Raw genomic sequence first — 20,331 nt, 5'->3', positions numbered from 1 at the left:
AATTGCTTTGCTTTCTCACATTTCTTTCACAACATCAGTCGTGTACAGGAAACTCACCTAGGGCCAGATAAAAAAGAATGCGGAAACAATATGGTTCAGTCACAGACATACTCTAACAAGACAACAAAGACAGGTGTGTGTGTTTTCGTATTGCTGTGGTTGAGACAGCTGTGATGTGTGTGTGTGTGAGCTACTTTCTGTCAGAACATCTTTGGTTTTACAAGGTCAAGGGGGCTGGACTGGACTGAAGTCTGTAAACCTTGTCAATCGACAACAACGGGTCATCAAGGGGACTGCTCTATTATCACCTTCTAAATATCCATGTAAAATATGTCCTACAATTTACCTTTTTTTATATCTACATACAGTAAGAGCCGAAGTGTTTTAACATTTAAGCTGAACATTGATAAAACTCACCTAACTGTGACTCACCTAGATGTGCCACAGTTCAGACCACTCGGTTAGGATGTCTTCTACAAGGCAGTCCAGCAGGTGAGTGTGGAGTGAAAATGTTTTTAAAGGGGATATATCCTAACTTGACCATGTTTCTCACAGCAGGAACAGTCTTGCAGCAACAGGAAATGTCATTTTGAAATGCTGATAATTCTTTGTATGGGTTGCTAATTTTTTTGCTGTGAAGTATGATATTTTAAAGTGGAAATAACAGACTTTTGAAGCAGTTCTGAACCTTTAACACCACACGTTTGAATTTTTTGGCATGGCAAGAACATTCCTGCAACAAAATGATGATCAAATCAAGACATCGCACCTGTAGTAGTATTGTAATATTTTTGCTGAATTCCCATTATTGAGCACTGGGCACAATCCTGCCTACAAACCGGTTTACAAAACAGAATGTGTCGGCACAGGTCACAAGTTCAGATTCCAAGCTGGAAACATCTACCCCTTGTAAAAGTTTTACCTCTCCACTGTGAAGGTCTTGTCTGGAAATGTGCTTATCCAGCTACAAAGAAAAGGGCCGAGAGTATAAAAAGGCCTTGAATGAATTGTAGGAGGGATAGTAGTAAACCTAAGGCCCTTTAAACAGCATAAAGTAAACAAAGTAAAGAGAGAGAGAGGTAGATGCTGCATAGAGAGAGAGAAAGAGAGGAGTAGAGACAGCATAGACAGAAAGACCGTTAGATATTGCATAGAGAGAGTGAAAGAGAGGGAGACAGAAGAGCCCATATGCAAGCACCAGCAATAGAGCACAAAAAGAGGTAGTCTGAGACATATTGCTCCACATTGGGACCTGACAACTCCGGCCTCTCTCCCCAACTCACCAGAGAGAGAAACCAAACAGCTGCGCTCAATAATTCACTACCGTCTCCTCTACTCTGCTCCTCCTCCTCCTCATCCCAAGCCAATAGACTCCCTTCTGTCAGCCATGCTAGATTGATGTTCTCTCTGAGATCTTCATACAACCTAATGGATCAGAGGCACCTACTAACTCAAACTAAGCTGTTAAAGTAAGATAGCCAAAAGGTTAGTTGTGTAGATTCGGGCCTGCAGGCCACAAGCAAGGGGGATTTGATCCATTGAGAGCGAGCACCACTCGTATACATTAAGTGTAATGATGTATGGTTTTAGTGATGTATGGCAGCGCTCATTTGCTTGGTCTTTTCCATATTACTGTAGGTGTAGAAGGAGCCTGTACCGGTTATGTAGTCTGCATGCAACTAACCAGAAGAATGTCCTTGTCTCTGCACGCGTGTCTGATTTCCCAAGGGTGGCTTGTTCCGTGTGAATAGTCATGAGAAGTGTGTTGAGAAAAAAAAACATGACCATTCACACCATAGCAATTCAGCAGACACCCTTATCCGGAGTGACTTAGTGGAGTCGTACATTTTCCATACGTCTTCGTACTTGTCGTCGTCCCCACCCCCCCGTCCCCCCGCGGGAATCAAACCCACGACCATGACGTTGCGAACGCTGCGCCCTACCCTAGCGACCGAGCACCACAGGACACCACACAGCCTAGGGATGGGACTAAATGACAAGACATGGGACAACAGGAAGAACAACACAGCGGATGAAGAGAGAGATCAAGACATACCTGTGACACTGTGATGGTGGTTCCCACGCCCTGAAGGCAGAAAAGAATGGGCTTTTTACAGGATATGACTCCGCAGGACCCCACCCAGTCCCCTCCCCCAACACAACAGAGACAACATTTCACATATCAGATGCTTTACGGGGTGACCACAGAGGAGAAAAGAAAATGTCCAAAGTGGGGGAAAAGTGCCTTTTAACTTGGATGACTATTCGTAGATTTATTTTTGGGGGGGTCAGGGCGGGGGGTTTAAGGGGACCTATACTATAGATCTGCATGAACTCTTAGCTGAGGAACCCATATTTAAGGGTATGTATAGTTTTTCACACCACAGCACTTGAATGACTAAGACTGATTCCCTATTGGTTTGGAACACATAAGGGGGAGGGGCATCCGGATGGGGAAACATGCTTGGGGCAAAACAGGGGACTGTCAAGATATGAAGGTAAGGTCTAAGTTGTGTTGGAGTAGGGGACTGTCAAGATATGAAGGTAAGGTCTAAGTTGTGTTGGAGTTGGGGACTGTCAAGATATGAAGGTAAGGTCTAAGTTGTGTTGGAGTTGGGGACTGTCAAGATATGAAGGTAAGGTCTAAGTTATGTTGGAGTAGGGGACTGTCAAGATATGAAGGTAAGGTCTAAGTTATGTTGGAGTAGGGGACTGTCAAGATATGAAGGTAAGGTCTAAGTTGTGTTGGAGTAGGGGACAGTCAAGATATGAAGGTAAGGTCTAAATTGTGTTGGAGTAGGGGACTGTCAAGATATGAAGGTAAGGTCTAAGTTGTGTTGGAGTAGGGGACTGTCAAGATATGAAGGTAAGGTCTACGTTGTGTTGGAGTAGGGGACTGTCAAGATATGAAGGTAAGGTCTAAATTGTGTTGGAGTAGGGGACTGTCAAGATATGAAGGTAAGGTCTAAGTTGTGTTGGAGTAGGGGACTGTCAAGATATGAAGGTAAGGTCTAAGTTGTGTTGGAGTAGGGGACTGTCAAGATATGAAGGTAAGGTCTAAATTGTGTTGGAGTAGGGGACTGTCAAGATATGAAGGTAAGGTCTAAGTTGTGTTGGAGTAGGGGACTGTCAAGATATGAAGGTAAGGTCTAAGTTGTGTTGGAGTAGGGGGCTGAGGAATGGTGGCCACCGACGCGTGGCCAACACGGGTCACTTTTTATGCGTGTTAGCACCTAGCGCTTGCCTAGCGCAGCGCTCAAACGCCCCGTCCGGCATCACACGCTCCAGTTCCGTTTCACCGCTGTCACAGTGTCACAAGGCTGAGCAGATCTGACAGTCCCAGAGGACACAGACACGACACACACGTGGCAGGTGGGAATGATGAAGAGAGGGAAAAGACATGCAAACTGGGAAAGAATCTAGAGCCAGCTGAGAAAACAACGCATGGTGATGTCACTTCCTGAACCCGGGTTAGGACAGGATATGATTCCATGCGGGAGCTTTAAAAAAAAAAAAAAGATTAAACAGATCCACCTGGACCAGCTCCATCGCTAGAATTTTGGAGTTCTTCCCTCGTTTATGCAAAGAGTTACTGGAGCTTAGAATCAACTAACATGTCATCTTCACCCTAGACATGGACACAACCTTCAGCCAATCAGTAGTCCCCACTGGCACTCAAAAGCAGATGACAAAATAGTGTTACGAGCAACGGTAGACCAGCCGTACTCAATCACCCAGAGCTGGCAGATACAGATGACGGATCTTAATTTGAGCCAGCAGGAAAAATAATCCTGCGGCAGGGAAATGTTAATTATTAAGTGGATTATAATCTATGGACATTTTCGTAGAGGTTGATACATTTTTCATTAAGGCAAACCAAGTATTAAATGTTAATATGGAAATTACTAACTTTAGAAGCTAAAAACTTTAGAAGTTTGTATTTCCTGCTGTGGAGATGGCCTTTCTGGCTGTTTAGGAAGAAGCAGGACGACTAAATTAAGATATGGCACCCATAGACTGATCCCGACAAAGGAAGACAATTTGGCCTTCTTCTCTTCCCACTAACCACAGTGTGTCTGCGGACGAACAGAGAGAAGGAGAAAGGAGGGGGGGGGGTAGGGGGAGGAGCACCCACCTGAGAAACTGTAATGCTACATTTCTTAGCTAGCTCCTCTTTGGCCTCCTCGCTGGGGTAAGGGTTGCTGAGGTGGGAGTAGAAGTACTCATTCAGGATCTCTGTGGCCTGCTTGCTGAAGTTCCTCCTTTTCCGTCTGAGACGAGAGAGAAAGAGACGAGAGGAGGACGGAAGGTGAGAGGGAGAGAGCAGGTGGAAGGAGAGCCAAGCGGAGAGAAGAGAGTGGTTTTGCAGTCTGCGTGGACACACAGAGAAGCCTGCGATCTCAGTGAATTTATGTATGTCACGAAGCTCGTTTGCATTTGCTGCGATGCAGGTAAAATTCTCAGTGACGAAAGAGTGACAGAATTAAGAACTTGGGCCTTGGGCCACATTACCTGTTTCAAAGTGACAGAGGACAGGCATCAGGCGCGGTATATTTAATACCCTAAACTTAACACCTTGGTCTTGTCCCTACTGTCTGGACAACTGGCTTCTCATTTTACCTGACTGAGTAGGTAATGTTAAATGGTACCGGTCTATGGTTACAATGCGTTCCACAACAGTGTGATAGAGGGGTGTTTTTATATGTCTAGCTATAAGACACTAAAAAGACTAAAATGTACTTAACCCCAAAACAGGAAACAGCCTTTTTCCTTGTGGCGACCAGCCAAAAAAACTACTTTTAGGGACCAAATTGCAACTCAACTTCAGGTTCCCTATATGTATAGTAAAACCAAGATTTCACACACACACACACACACACACACTTACCTGGCATCGAGGAACCTGGATCGGAGGATCATGACGGCCTCACAGGTGCTCTGCTTCAGCTGCATCTGGATGGAGCTGAACTTGCGGTGAATGATGCCCACCATGCGCTCGATCTCCTTGGGAGAGATGGGTCGCGTGCGGCTCTGCTCCCGCAGCAGGTTCATCACGTGTGTGGTGAACTCGTTGCACGCCTGCAATCAAGGGGATTTTGTGAACCCCAGACGTTGTCACAAAGAGATTTATGGAGATCCAGTTTGTAACCCCGAAAGGGAATACATAGGCACAAACGGTTAAGGGAAAAAAAATGCCTTGAAGAATCTCTGATTGAGGTTGGTTTTGCCCTCATCCAACTCATTTGCATGACGGCCACAACTGTTTCTGATTAAATTCAAGAGTTGTGGTTTTTAGACTGATTATGTTTTAAAATCTATGCTAATGTGTTATCCTCCCCACCTCCCTTTACTTCATCCCACTTTCTTCTTCTTCTCTCCCAATTTCTCCTCCTTTTTCGCTGCCCTCTTTCCTCTCTGTTCTCTCCCTCCACTCCCTCCTTCACCCCCCCAGTGGGCAGTAAATAATGTATATACTCTTGAACGCATCAATGATTTATCAGGTTGACTTGTAATGAAAGGGAATATAGCCAAATCAATTTAAGGTGCATCACATGGAAACATTTCACATGGGGTGAAATGTGTATATCTATTAGCTTGACGCGAAGATAGATGTGATGTAAACACCTGTGTTTTAAAAAAGTTTTCATACGACTATAAAGGTTTTACATCGATTTACCAACTGGCGTGTTTATTGGTCTAATCTCCGGGTGAGTACTGAACTAGGCAGTACCTTTACAACAAAGTGGTTGTGTATCCACGGTTACAATAATGAATCATGCAAATATGACCATCCATATGTAAAATGGACGCACTTGTGACTGGATGTGACTATTGGTTTAGCAACCAACATTACTTCGACTATAATTATTATTCATAATATAATTAATAATATTCGTATGATTATTAATAGCATTGTTACTTTAGTTAATATTCATATTATTAGCATTATTATTTTTATTATTATCATAAGAAAGTATCTTGCAGCCGTGTATTCTGAATTGACGTATTGGTCCAGCCCGGTCTCACCTGCTCGTATTTCTCCAGCTCTGTGTGGTAGATCTGTCTGATCTGCGTTAGCTTGGCCCGATAGTCCGAATGTTCGATGGAGTTGTCGGCGCCGCCCCCTGCTGCGGCGGCTGCAGCCGCGGCGGCTGCGGATCCTCCCCCTTTCTCAGGGCCGGAAACGCCCTCAGCCAGCAGCATGTTGTCCAGTCTCATGAGCTGGGGATCTGGAGGGTCCTCCTCCTGAGCACCGCGGATACTGAGACCTGTCAGGGAAAAGGTCAGGCCAAGCGTGAGGCGATCAGCCAACCAGCGGCAGCTCGTTACCATTCGCATTTAGTGGTCACTATTTAGCGTTGCTGTTCATGTGTGAGCCAATAACAAAATGTTATTTTTCCTCACAGGAGAAGGGTCGGCAACCTCTGATGTATGTTGCATAGCTGCGGACAATAGCAAATCCTTCTGTTTGTTGTTCAAGAACTGCTAGTTCTGCCTGTTAAGTTTCCTCCCCTCTGTTTCCCCACTACAGTGAGTTTTTCCACAGATGTTAATTTCTCCACAGATCAGTCTTCATGCCTTGAGGCAAAGCCAAGAAACAAGGCCAAACAATAAGCCAGAGGAAAGGGTATTCCTGTTTGACAAGCCACAGGAATAAGCACCAGCACAGGCTTAACAAAAGATGTCACGTCTTCTAGTTTTCATAGACTTCTGTAAGGAGTAGGAATACAGTTGGTATCATGTCTAGACTTTTGTTATTAGTATTGTCTTCTTCCCAGCTGAGTTAACTAATTAATTGAGTAGAGTGAACTTACTACTACTGAGTTGTGTCCCACAATGCTTCTAGAACCAAACACACATTCATACACACTCAACCACCATGTACAGTACATAGCCAATACAATACACAATAGCCCTGTATGGACAAACTAATATATTGATCCTAAAGTGGTTTTACATTCCTAACTTATGGCTAAATGTTCTACAAAGAAACTCAATTAACCCTGCTTTCAAAAAATAACATTTCCAGCATTTAGGGTCAGCATTTGAAGCAAGCTGTAACCTTTGTTTATTCCCATCACTTATTGTAACTACTTGCTGTTTTTCTTTCTGTGCGGGGCGTGGAGGCATGGCTGAAAACATTTGTCGTCGCCCAGGTCATTTGTCATTTGTTTCAGGCAGTGGGAAAAGTAGCTCAAGCTAAAGCTCCAATCGTTTTGTAACATTTCAACCATGCTGACTTCAGGGCAACACACACACACACACACACACACACACAAAATCATCTGAGCACTGTCTTGCGAGCTGCCTGTGTTGTTTGTACCAGTGCCACTGATCCGAGGAGGCTTGGCGATGGCGGGTCGCGCTTCGGAACGCAGAGTCGCCACGGTGGGCAATAACTCAGCGCTCCACTGGCCGCGGTTCCATCCAAGCCGGGGGGGGGGGGGGGCAAAAAAACGACCGCCACACCAAACCCAGCGTTTCGTTTTCGCATCAGCTGATCTCCCCACCTCGTCCTTGGGGCACATTAACAGTTGACCACCAACACTCTTTTATATTTCCTCTCAGTTCACACTCAATAAACCGGCTTAACAGTCTTTTAGGGGCAGGTTCTGCAGGACGTATGGGGGGGGGGGGCAGTCACTATTGGCCATTTACCAGGTTGGATATAATTATTATATTATCTAGGTATAACAGTAATGGCAATTGCCAATTAAAAAATCTCCCAGCCACAGGTCGCCCGATTATAAAACAGAGTGTATTGATCCCACTGGGTCTCGCCCGAGTGGCACCTGCAGTCATTGATCAAGTCAATTTAATGCATTAATGATGCTAACACGTACAGTGCCTTTTTGATGCTAGCGTTAGCCATGTCTTTCTCTCCACCCTCTTGCTCTCGTTTCACATTTGCATTTTAACAGACGGATCGGGGCCACTCACAGAAGCAACTGGGGTCAAGTGCCTCACAAATTTGTCACCCTGTCCGCTCGGGGATTCGATCCGGCAACCATTCGTTCACCGGTGCGACTGCAACCGCTAGCCTGTCCGCCGCTCTCCCCGCCCCCCTCCTGTTCCCAGATAACACTGCAGCCGGCAGCGAGGATGACAGGGGCGGGGCTGAGTAGCTACCCAGGGGCTGATATTCATGTCAGGTATATTAACTGTAACACGGAGGCCCACAGTGCCTCTCCACCTCTGTCCAGCTGTCACTTTCACTCCTCTCATTGGCCACTGGAGCAGGATGGAATTTCTCTTTTAGCAAGGCTTTTTCTTTTCCGTCTCATTGCTCCATCCCGGTGTGTGTGTGTGTGTGTGTGTGTGTACTTGCAGGTCTAACAATATTTCTGGGTAACAAAAATCCCTGCGAGTACAGTAAAACAAGGACATTCCAACCTTGTGGGGACTTTTCACCAGCTTAGAGGTTTAGGGTGAAATTAGAATTCAACTGAGGGTTAGGTACTAGAGGTTGGGTTTAGTTTTAAGGGTTGATGTTAGGGATTTGTGGTTATATGTAGGGTTTAGAGGAACATATGTTTTGGTCCCCACAAGGATATGTGTATGAGTGTGTGTATTCATCCACTGCCAAAGTGCCCATCATGTTATAAAAGGCTCCATAACACAACCAGGTGTCAGGAATCCCTATAAATCAGTTATGTAAATCTATAGTACTGCTGTCATAACCGTGACACGGGGAAGGGGGAGGAGCCTGCTGACAGAGGGAAGGGGGAGGAGCCTGCTGACACAGGGAAAGGGGAGGAGCCTGCTGACACACAGCGAAGACTGACGGGTGTTCAAACAACCAGCTCATACCCATTTAAAACTGAGCTAGATAATGCAGCCTTTATAAAATGGATGTAAGAACTAAAGTTATCTCAACAGAAAAAGCATAAACCCTTAAATTTTACAGTTCACGTCTTCACAGTCAATTCCCAGCGAGAAACCTTTCGGGCCCGCTGCATTTCCCAAAGTCTACCTCTTCCATAATTCAGCATCTCTAATGATATCTAACCCATATATCTCTTTTTCCCTCTTTAATCTCTCATTCCAATTCACTCTTGCCCCCATTTTTCCAACCGAGTCCTCACTCAGGCATTGGTGGTGGTGTGATTCTTTATTCAGGCCTTAGGCAAATGATGCAAATTCAACAGTGGAGAGATTCTCCTGAAATACCCACAGGCATTTCCTCTCCTTCTCCAACAGCTCGCTTCTACACTTAGGAGCTCTCTAATTAGTAGGCAGAAGATTGAATGAAACCAGGGCACACTGTCGCCGAGCAGGTCTCGAAGATGCAGTGGGACGAATGCATACATACATGAAGAATGCAATCTAGTACAACATCCATGGATCGCGTAGGACTGTATAAATTATTCGGCAAGATTCTGTGTTAGCAGTCATTTAATTCTGCTTCATCGAGGGGAAGGTCGGCTTGTGTGGAGCTCTTTGTGAAAAGAGGGTTGGGTTAGGCTGGCTATTTCTGTCTGGATTTTTTTTATTGCACATGCGTGCACGCAATATGTGTGTGTGCGTGTGTGCGCGCGTGCGTCCTTTCATGGCAAGCATCAGAGCCGGCTTGCAGCTCACATTGCGATGGAGCGGGAGCCTTGCAGCTCCACATTCACACACAACACTGACAGACCATCACCGTGATTTGGTTTGAGTGCATTCACAGAAAACAGCCTGCTGCACACACATACAAACACACACACACACACCGCCTGAAGGAGCGGCAGCCCATTCTCTTCTGTAATAAAGGAGAATCCGACTCCAATTCCGAGCTTCCCCGTCGCCTCAGGTCTGTGAAACCAACCCCGGCCAAACCTATAGAGCACCAATTACCAGACTGCAGACTGCAGCTGATCTGAGGGGAATGAGCTGCCTTCGAGACACAAAGGCCTGTCTACATATTGCGTATCTATCCTTACTCTCGCTTCTCTCCCTCTCTTTCTCTCCCGCTCTGCATCTCTTTTAGACTCTCAGGCTTGCTCTCGCTCCCTCTCTCTCTCTCTCTCTCTCTCTCTGGCTCTCTCCAAATGGAAAATGATCTATGTGTCGTCCTTAGGGAGCTGAGGGAACCAGCATGCCAGTGTGTGTGTGTGTGTGTGTGTGTGCCTGTGGAGAGAATGGAATGTAGTTATAGTAAGTAGTAGACTATAGGTGTTGTTCCAGGCTAGCCGCCCAAACTCCTTACCCGGGCCAAACAGTACGCCTGCTCCCTCACACATTAAGGATACCGGATGTCAACACTGACCCGCGGACTCCCAACCAAAGCGCCGCACCACCCGACTGGGCCTGGGGAAAGGCGAGTCACGAATGGTTGCAGAAAGCGACATCACGAAACGTACCGTTGTTTTGGACACTGTTGAGAGACGAAGCACCCGGTCTTCTGACGGCCCCCAAACGCCCACAACGGACGCCGTCTCGGACGGACACCGCCGAGTCCCTGAGTCGGACCGGTGTCAGACTGTGAGCGCGTGCGCCAACGCGCCCACACTACTTGACTTTGTTACCTCGGGTGCGGGCATGCATGTGTGCGACAGCGAGAGATGTGGCTCGGACCATGCTTCATGAGATGCACTGTACTTCTCATCCACAACAACGTGTGTGTGTGTCTGTGTGACCTGCTTGGATATACAGTCCTGCCCCACCCTTTACCACCCCTTGCCCACCCCCCACCACCACCATCAGAATATATGTTTAAAAATATGGCCTATAGCCCTGGTATTGAACCCACAATCCTTAGAACCAGGACATTGCTTTCGACAAGTGTCGTTAAAAAGGTTTCAACCTTAACCCTAATCTAAACCAATCTGAATGAACATCTAAACAAAATACAAATGTCTGAAATACAAGTGTGTGTGTGTGTATATATTGTATCGGCCCTACACATTATTTAATCTGGCCACACTTCCCTTCGATCTATAAAGATTAATAAACTTAAAAAAACATTGTATTACTCTCCCTAGAAATGTGCCGTTTCAAGCAGAATACTCTCATAGATCAATGCAGCATTTATCAAGCCCAACAGAAGTAGAAATATATTTCAATGTAATCTTCCTCAGAGCAGTAAGTTGACCTTCAATAAAATATCATGGCTAAGTGCAGCGTCTGGTGCTAACACGAAGGCTCCGGGAAAAGAAAGGATCAAAGAGTCGATGGCCTAGCCAGGTCAAATACAGCCCCATCATCTGTAAATAACCACCACTTTCTCCCTTTTAAAGAGAGGAGCATTATTACCTCAGAGTGCCGCCTCAGTGCATACTGCAGTATTATCTTCCCGAACACTTAGGTGAAATTTCAAACCTCTTTGTTAAGCCTCTTGACAACTTCTACTGTGCTGTGCTGGTGGAATTGGTTGACAACAGAGTGTTGGGATTTCCCAAATGCTTTACGGTCCACCGAGTCCTCTGACTCAAAGTACTTGGGTACCTTTTGTAATTTTGTTGAGCATAGTATCACCTTTTGTTTTAATAAGTCGGAAACAATCTGACTCCTTGTCCCCTTTACAGCTTCAGATACAGTCATTTATGTATTTCTTACCTGGGATTTCTTTTCCCAGAATGGGAAACAAAATCAACAGATATTTTTTATTGACATTGTGTGGCTATAGTGCTTATATACAATATTGCTTATAAACTGTGCTTAACTGTCAAAAATATAAAAACATACAAACCATATAACAAAAATGCAAGATTGTGTTGTTCAGGTTAGTAAATCTGACTAATTTCATTAGATTTCTGGGATCTTTCATTTCAGGTCATGAAACCCGGGACCAACACCTAGCATGATTTCTTTGTACAGTACTTGTCACTTGAATGGGTGTTTCCACACCTCTGACTGTATTTTGGCTCAGTATACAGTAAATGAGGTGAGACACAAATATTGATGGAGCAGATGGACTTATCAGCTCGTACAGAGGTGAGGTTAAATGTGTCCAGTATGGTGCCATAATCACCAGAATTGTAAGCTCAGTTCCACCAAAGTGTCTGCTAAAATACTTATTTAAAATCATATTTAAAGAATTCACAAGTACAAATCATTTAATGAAGTAGAATTTGTACCGGATGTGACAGAATGTGTTCCGGAAGTGGCAGAATGTGTACCGGAAGTTGCAGAATGTGTACCGGACGAGACAGAATGTGTACCAGATGAGACAGAATGTGTTCCGGATATGGCATAATGTGTAACGGACATGACAGAATGTGTTCTGGATGTGGCAGAATTTGAACCAGACGTGACAGAATGTGTACCGGACGTGACAGAATGTGTACCAGATGAGACAGAATGTGTTCTGGATGTGGCAGAATTTGAACCAGACATGACAGAATGTGTAACGGACATGACAGAATGTGTACCGGACGTGACAGAATGTGTTCCGGATGTGGCATAATGTGTAACGGACATGACAGAATGTGTACCGGATGTGACAGAATGTATACCGGACGTGACAGAACGTTTTCCGGATGTGGCAGAATGTGTACTGGATGTGACAGAATGTTTTCCGGATGTGACAGAATGTGTTCCGGATGTGGCAGAATGTGTAACCGATGTGACAGAATGTGTACCGGACGTGACAGAATGTGTTCTGGATGTGACCGAATGTGTACCGGACGTGACAAAATGTGTAACAGACGTGACAAAATGTGTCCTGGACATGACAGAATGTGTACTGGACGTGACAGTATGCGGACCAGACGTTACCAACAACATGAAGCGGTGTGGTCCTCATGTCTACCTCCAGTTCATGTCCACTTGTCGTGGATCCCCAACAACTTCCTATCCTGCACTGTTTGCTCTCTCACGCCACAATCTGATCAAACACACGAGAACTGTCCAGTGGTCCCCAGAGTTCCCTTTTCTCCAGTGTCGTAATGGGAAGTTGATGATGCACTAAGGTCAACATGGGAACGTTATTGGATATGTAAACACATCGGAACGCTGAAGCAGCTGTCGACTGAACCTGGCCCTGTCCAGGGTTACGGCTTTATAATGCCGTCCCATGTCTTTCGTCGCATCACAGTTATCACCTGAGCAAAAGCTAATATTTGACGGAACAGCCTCTTCGCTTTGTTTCGGGGTGACAGGTGGAAATGTTCCAGGGCAGGCGGGTGACATATTATCGCATAAACCTTCATATTGTACACTCATCTCTTTTGTTACTTATAATATACATTATAAACATTTGTGTGTGTGTGTCTGTGTGTGCGTGAAGCCCAGTGCCTGATAAGTCCCTATGAACCCCCCTAAATGGCAAGCAATGAACATGCCCGGCAGGCAGTCTATGGTGTAGCTTCATCAGCTCATTACAGCTTTACCCTTGGGCCAAGCGATATCCCACCACTTCATTCCAGGGACTTATACAGAATATGTCCTTGCTAAATGCAGATCGATATAAATTAATCACAGAGGCCCGCGCCGTTATTTCGCACAGTTGTGCCGGGACACAGACTCCTTGATTGCATTCCTTGTTAACCTCCGCAAACCGGAACGGTTCCCCTGATGGGGCCCCGATCAATAAACCCTTGTGGACCTTCAGTCTGAGGCACGCACGCGCGCACACACACACACAAGAGCAGACAGGTACACACACATTCACACAAGAATGTGCGGCACACATGCACGCACATGCGCACACACACACACACACACACACACACAGACAGAGAACCAGCTGGCCCATGGGACTGAGTAAATATAAATATCGGGTCGTGGGCAGAAAGGTCAGGCATCGCTCCGTTCGTGGCTGAGACCGACTGCTCAGTTGAAAGGCTCACTGAAGTGGACGGGCTCGGTTGTCGTAGGGGTTCCGGGCTCGGTTGTCGTAGGGGTTCCGGAGAACACCAGAATGTAGAAACGCGTGAATCTCTTTCCTCAGACAAGAAACGGTGAACACGTGCACGACCTCGTGCTTAGCTACAGGACACGTGAGAGGCGTTCGCCACCACAGCAGCCGGACCTAGCAGGCAGTCGCCGTTCGCGGTGAACTCGACTGTTCAGCCTCAACAAGCTTTTATCTCGACGTGAACAATAATGTGAGAGAACCGTGATAAGAAGTTGTGACCCCACCGCCCCCCCCAGCCCCGTAGCGGGTTGTGTCAGGTGGTGGGGGGGGGGGGGGGGTTGACTAGTTTATTCCTGAGTTTCCGAACACACGTGAGTCATAGATCTCACAGTTCAATGACAACATGCATTGCTGTTTTTCAACCAGATGAGAAATACATTGAAACGGGACCAATAGAATGACTGTAATCTATCACAGCCCGTAATGAATGTACATGTATGTGTCTGGACGTCATGGCGGATTGGATCACGCGTGTAACTGCGTCGCCACGGCGCAGCACTGAACAACGGAAACTTAACGGAATGTTCCAGCAATCCAAATTAGCCAAGTCAATAAGGGAAGTGCCGGCCTTAAGCAGATGTAAATGAATTGATCCGCCATGTAATTAATCTGGATTAATCTGGACTGGTTGCAGGCCCTGCCGTATGTGGCTGATTACACTGATGTGAAAACAACAGGGGGTCTGGCAGAAACCACCCTCTTCCTGACAGTACTTGACCCCACAGCCTTACATTCAGATGACAGAGCCATGACTCCATGTTAGCTTCGAATGAGTAATATTCCAAAGTCACTAGCAGATCAACAGAACGGCATTCGTTCTGAAGGCAGCCCAAATCTATAATTCTGCCTGACCTGTTGTAGAGCGACAAACATGCGAGCATATGGACGAAGGACACAAATGATAAACTAATTTACAAATGCTGCATTTCATGCAATTCCACTGGGCAGGATATATTGTACTGGCCTTCTACTGTGCTTGAATGGTCTAGCTGCCATCTCACAAAAAATACTGCTCTTATAAAACAATAGTAAATAATTCACGCAACCTCATGTTAAATTAACTTCAGTTTTCCATGAGGGAACATCTTGTGTCTGTTGTGGTTCAGAAATAACGAAACACATAAACCTAAAAAATACAACTGAATGCTTAATGTGGTTCAGGAAGCGGCGAACGCCGTCTCAATCGGCGCGGTCCATTTCAGAGTGAACACCTTTGCCGGGGCCCCCACTGACCGGCCAACAACCATCACTGGTCCTGAGGCAGTTTTCAGCTCGGTGTGTATGAGGACCTCTGGGACCCGAACACAGGGCCCTGTATGCTAAAACTAGCAGCGTTAGATTAATGATTGCTTGCGAGGCTATTGGGGTAATGCATGTATTGTATCAACAGATTGAGAGTACCATTAATATAGGTTCCCCACTCCTCCCCCCTTATAATCTGCCCTCCTTCTGGACGGCCGGGGCGCCTCTGAGCCTCCTGTGTGTGTATATTAAACCGAACCACCAGAGACCAGAGGTGTATCCTGTGTTAGGTGAGACAAAACAGATGGGGGAGGATGGGGGGGTGGGGGGGGGGGGCGAGCACGGAAACATGAATAAATATAGAAAGGAATGAACTGGGGATTGAAACGAAGCACCTTTTTGGCACGAGAGCCCATTATTGGTTGCGGGCAAAACAAATATACAGCCCTACGCCCTTTAAATCACTCTGGTGGCCATTTCCAAGTATAATTTAATCTGTTCCCCGCAACACAAGATGCCGACTTCGCGGCAGGATAATGACAGGTTTTAAGGAGGGGGGGGGAGAATAGTGGAATTAAATATTGAAGGGAAACGTGGGAGGTGGTGGATTTCTTTACCGAGCGGCACCAATTGGAGTTGAAATGAGGAACCTAAATGCATATTTTATGCCATAAAGAAAGGAGAACATGCGTTTTATCTTCCCCAGGCACCCTGGTGTGTGGTTGGTGATTCCTTTTTTTATGGTCACCGATAGCCAGCGTTGGCTGTGTGAGAGCAAATTAGTCATAACGTTGTTTTATAGACATGCAGCGTAATTGGAGACGACAAAACAACTAGGACAAAGTCACTGTAGGTTTCTCCTACCGGAATTAGCTAAATGCATCTGTTCATTGAAATCCATTGAAACATGATTGTTTGATTGATTGACAGTAGTTATAATGAACAGTAGAATTATGGTAGTCAATAGAAAGAAAGAAAATATCTAGTAAAACTACACCCACAACACTTTTTCCACCAAATCTCAAGTCTCTTGCTAGTAAGACTTTTTGTCATGTTAAATTACTGCAGAGAAATAAAAACAGAGGACCGTTTGCGTTTTGAACAGTGTATACTTGTGAATGATGTGAAATATAGGCATATTTATAAACATTTAGAAAATGTCAGTTTACTCTCAGGTTTAACTTGGGGGGGGGGGCACCAGGGGGTGAAGCGTATCGACATACTGGACTTTCACCACTCTGAGCTATGGGATGTGAAGACAGGCAGAGCCCTCGAAGGGATCTGGCAACTCTCTCAGGCAGGTCAGGTGCCTTCAAGCTTAACTGAGGTCGTTGGTCCAAGCAGCGTGTCCTCCCACGCGCTGAATTCCCCGACCTCTCGGCTGAACAGGCAGGGCGGGGAAAAGCACGGCCCACCTGGGCACATCTCGTAGGTCGTCGTGTCTAATTGCTGTGATAAGACGTGGTCGCTAGCTTATAGTTGGACGGAAAACGAAATGAGAAGAGAATTTTTTATTCTGCGGATAAAAAATAAAACAGTGGCAACCGGAGAGAATATCATGTGGGCCAAATCATGATACCACGATCTCTTTGGGTACAGAGGATTTACACAATGTTTGATTTACATCGACAATAACAGACATCTCCCTCCCTTTTTCCTCCCTCTCCCCCTCCCGCCGTCCCTCCCTCCATCTATACTCCCCGCTCTCTCCCTCCATCCCTCCCTCCCTGGTTGAATGGCACAGAGTAGGTTACTTGATCCCTAAAACATGTGTGGAATGCAGCTCTACAGACGAGGTCATCGGGAGGCTGAGGGATAGTCTTTCAGAACCTCCGTGCCCCAATGCAGGATCAGATGGTAATGCTAGTCTCTCAAACGCGCTAGCCCCCCCCCCCCCCCCCGCACCAGTGAACATAGTTTCCATTCAGGCTATTGTTTGCAGTGCCTTTAACACGTTTAGGAGTGTTCGATGTTTGTGTGACGCCTCTGGTGCTTGGTGTCAACCCAGATGTTCATGTCAACGCCAGAAATCTACCGAATGAAAGCTAAAAACAATGATTAACTGATGTCTGACTACCACCACCGACTTCATAACACTAGCTATGCTGCGGTAAACATCCACTTGGTTGAATGTGTGCCAACGAGGGTGTCGTTCACGCCCCCAAAGTCAGTGTTTCATTGGCCTCTTTAGGCGATGACACACATGGCGACACAGCTTTTATCCCCGTTCTCTGGCTACTGTTTGTGATTCCTAGTTGAAAAACCGTTGTAGGACAATGTTAGAATATTCCCCATGTTAAATTAACGAGTGGCTAAATGGCTGCCATTCGAAATGTTAAAGAGTCACGCGACTGCATCATTAGACAGAACCCGTTAGACACACTGGGGAAGAATGAATCCTCCCTCCCTAATTTCAGACACATCCCACTAACTATTGTTCAGGCTAGTAGACGTCGGACAGCTGAGGATTGGCCGTGACGGCATTTGGGGACACCTTTCCCAAACGCACTTGTACGATAACACTGCAAGAGCGGATCCACCATTATCCCCGGTTTTCTTCAGAAATTAAAACGAATTTGTTTTTTCCAAAATGCAGCATTACGAAGAAGTGGCGACAACCCCACAAGCAGACTCTGAGGCTCCAGCTGGTTAAGAAATCCAATTTCCCAAACCCACGCTGCCTTTTTAGAAGGTACAGAAAATAAATAAGAAATAAATGTTTTTTCCCCTCCCTCAGTCAGAACACTTAGAACATTGGTTTGAGTGGAAAATAAAAAAAAAGAAAGTTTTACAGTAACAAGCATCAGTTTTAGTGAGGGATTTTCTTTTGGGGGGGGGGGGGTGGTGTTTGGAGGGCGTCTGTCAGGAAGGATGACTTTTGAAGATGCTCGTTACGCTGAAGCAGCCGTTCCCTGACTTCCCTCACAGGCAAACGAATCTCTTCAGCTGACACGTCCCGTCTCGACTGAGCCTCTCGCTGGTAACGCGTTAATATTTAATGGAGGCCCTGAGTAAACATTGGCATAGTTAGTAGACACTAACAACCGAGCTTCGTCTCTTCTACTGAAGCTGTGTAGCCTCCACTTCGGCAACATCAGCTCTGATACCGACCGCCCAACTCCACTCTAACTAGACGGGTCCGCGAGAGGCACTCCAACTTTTTCACACAGCGGACAAGAAGACGCTTAAATGGAAGTGCATCACAGTACCTCCAAAGTGAAGCATTTCCAACAAATGCAGAGACGGACGGGTCTGGACCCTGTGCAAAAGATCAAAAGGGATGTTCGTTTCAAAATACACATATCTGGCGATGAAAACGTTGGGTGTGTCTTTGCAATTGTACATTTTTGTTTATTTTGTTCATTGTGAAGGTGGAGGAAATGCATTTTTGTGAAATGTGCAATTATGCCCAGGTGCAAAAGATTCTAACCAAGTGTGAAAAAACGATTTGAGAACTGTTCTTTAAATTTGTACCGAATTGGAATTGAACTGTGAACTTTTGACATCTTTACACCACTCACACACACACACACACACACATATTATCAGTCTACATACATTTGCACATAGTATCACATACTTAATTGGAATCAAATGTACATTCAAGGATTTAGGATTCAAATACTACCAGAATCTTTATAGGAATAGACTTGACTAATGCGACTGCAATCTGAAGGCCAAGCGAACGTGGCCCAAATCCTGAACGTCAGTATCATGTGCTGATAACCAAAGTGGTTCAGGCATAACACAAAGAGCTGATACTTAAGCAGCTTGTCAGCAAAGTCTGCTCAAATTAGCGGTCAAATAAGCAGACGCCTTACGAGATGATCATCAGCCTAAGACCTCCCCACTAAGAACAAGCAAATTGTGTTTCGAGATTCAAGCACAGTAATTGTTGAGGCTGTAGTCAGCACAGTCCAGGGCCGGCCGGCCGGGCCAGTCCAGTTCTGCTGCAACTGTCTGATATGTAGGGGAGATTTCCTCCATGTTGGATGAGGTGTTCCATCATGGATGACAAAAGACTTTACAACAACACACACAGGGGCCTGCCACAACTGCATCTCACACAAACACACACACACACACCAAAAATGTGTTAGGTGAGTTTGCACCAACATCAAACTGGGAGGAGGTTTCATTGCACTGGCCACACGGTCGTTCTGAAGAGGAGTCCCTGAGACTCAGAGCTTGCTAATGCTGATCAGGCATTGGTGCAGCAACAGGAACCATAATTTTGGGGTGTCATGGGGGAACTCCCCCGGGAGAAAAACAAAGCCAGATGCCCATCTTCTCTCTCACTAACTGCTGCCAGAAACGATCTCAACCCATCCCAGGATGCACTCTGCCTATAACCGCCGACCCCAGCCCACTCGAATTAGACAACAAAAGCTGCCCCTTAACCCAAACAGCCTGACACATAATCACAGATATTGCAGGACTCCTTTTACCTTGCTCTCCCGCTCCCCTAAGCTATTCGTTTTATGTCCATTTAATTTCGGCGATAGAGACATCCGTCCCTGTGTGGCATGAGGCTCAGTTAGAGTACCAGGGGGACGTTGGGCCTGGTGTTAATGAGGTTCTGGTTCAGAATCGCAGCTCCAGGTGCCCACGACAACTAATACTGGTCTCGGCTGTTGTCTTCGCCAGTTCAGTCGCGTGTTTGGTAGCAGGTCAAGAGTTTTTAAAAGTTGTCATGTAGATGAGGTTTGAAGCTTTTCAGTCTGACAAACAAGTACTCCATGTTCTCTAGGTGAAAGAAAAAAATTGATGCCATTATATTTGTGTTTAAATGCTTTTTAATACTGATTTAGTCAATACAGCTACATTGTTATGGGGAAGAACCTCTATGTCATGTTTACACTTCTTCAAGTTACAACCCAGCTACAACCCAGTGGACGACCACACACACACACGCACACAAGCACGCACGCATGGGCATGCGCACACTGTCGCTCACAGAAGCCTTGGCACACACCCCGACGCCCAGTCTTCCTGTTCCCAGGCGCGGGGGTAGAGGGGGGGGGGTTGTAGTAGAGAAAGGTGGGGAGGGGGGGGTGACTTCTCCAGCTGTAGCTTAATTTCCTGTGACTTGCCTAATCACCGTAATTAAGGATTAATTGGCATTAATTATTCACACATAAGCTTGTCGCAAATTAGGGGGTAAATGTCTCATGAAAGCTGCCATGCAAGGCGTGTATAAACACATTGGCATGCTCCGGGCACCGGGATCCGTCACCTACAACTCCGTT

At 46.0% G+C, this 20,331-nt stretch overlaps 1 protein-coding gene across 9 annotated transcripts in view; it reads right to left on the bottom strand.

Annotated features, from left to right (window-relative positions):
• LOC105024007 (pre-B-cell leukemia transcription factor 3) overlaps nucleotides 1-20,331 on the bottom strand; it is a 50,449-nt gene that overhangs the window by 9,728 nt on the left and 20,390 nt on the right. For 5 of the 9 annotated variants that reach the window (XR_004575235.1, XM_010893622.5, XM_034290119.1 and 2 more), the window contains 4 exons: nucleotides 6,028-6,269; nucleotides 4,889-5,079; nucleotides 4,136-4,271; nucleotides 2,057-2,086 (listed from right to left, as the gene is read on the bottom strand). Coding sequence is in view for 8 of the 9 variants with exons in the window: in XM_010893622.5 (XP_010891924.1) it covers nucleotides 2,057-2,086; nucleotides 4,136-4,271; nucleotides 4,889-5,079; nucleotides 6,028-6,269 (599 nt within the window). In the remaining variant the exon portion in view is untranslated. The remainder of the gene's footprint in view (nucleotides 1-2,056; nucleotides 2,087-4,135; nucleotides 4,272-4,888; nucleotides 5,080-6,027; nucleotides 6,270-20,331) is intronic. The other 4 variants (XM_010893621.5, XM_010893623.4, XM_010893624.4 and 1 more) reach the window with 1 other exon arrangement.

The sequence above is a fragment of the Esox lucius genome, chromosome 23 (assembly GCF_011004845.1).
Source record: "Esox lucius isolate fEsoLuc1 chromosome 23, fEsoLuc1.pri, whole genome shotgun sequence".
Taxonomy (NCBI): domain Eukaryota; kingdom Metazoa; phylum Chordata; class Actinopteri; order Esociformes; family Esocidae; genus Esox; species Esox lucius.
Note: the sequence above shows the minus strand (reverse complement) of the source record. Positions and strands in the feature narration are given on the sequence as shown.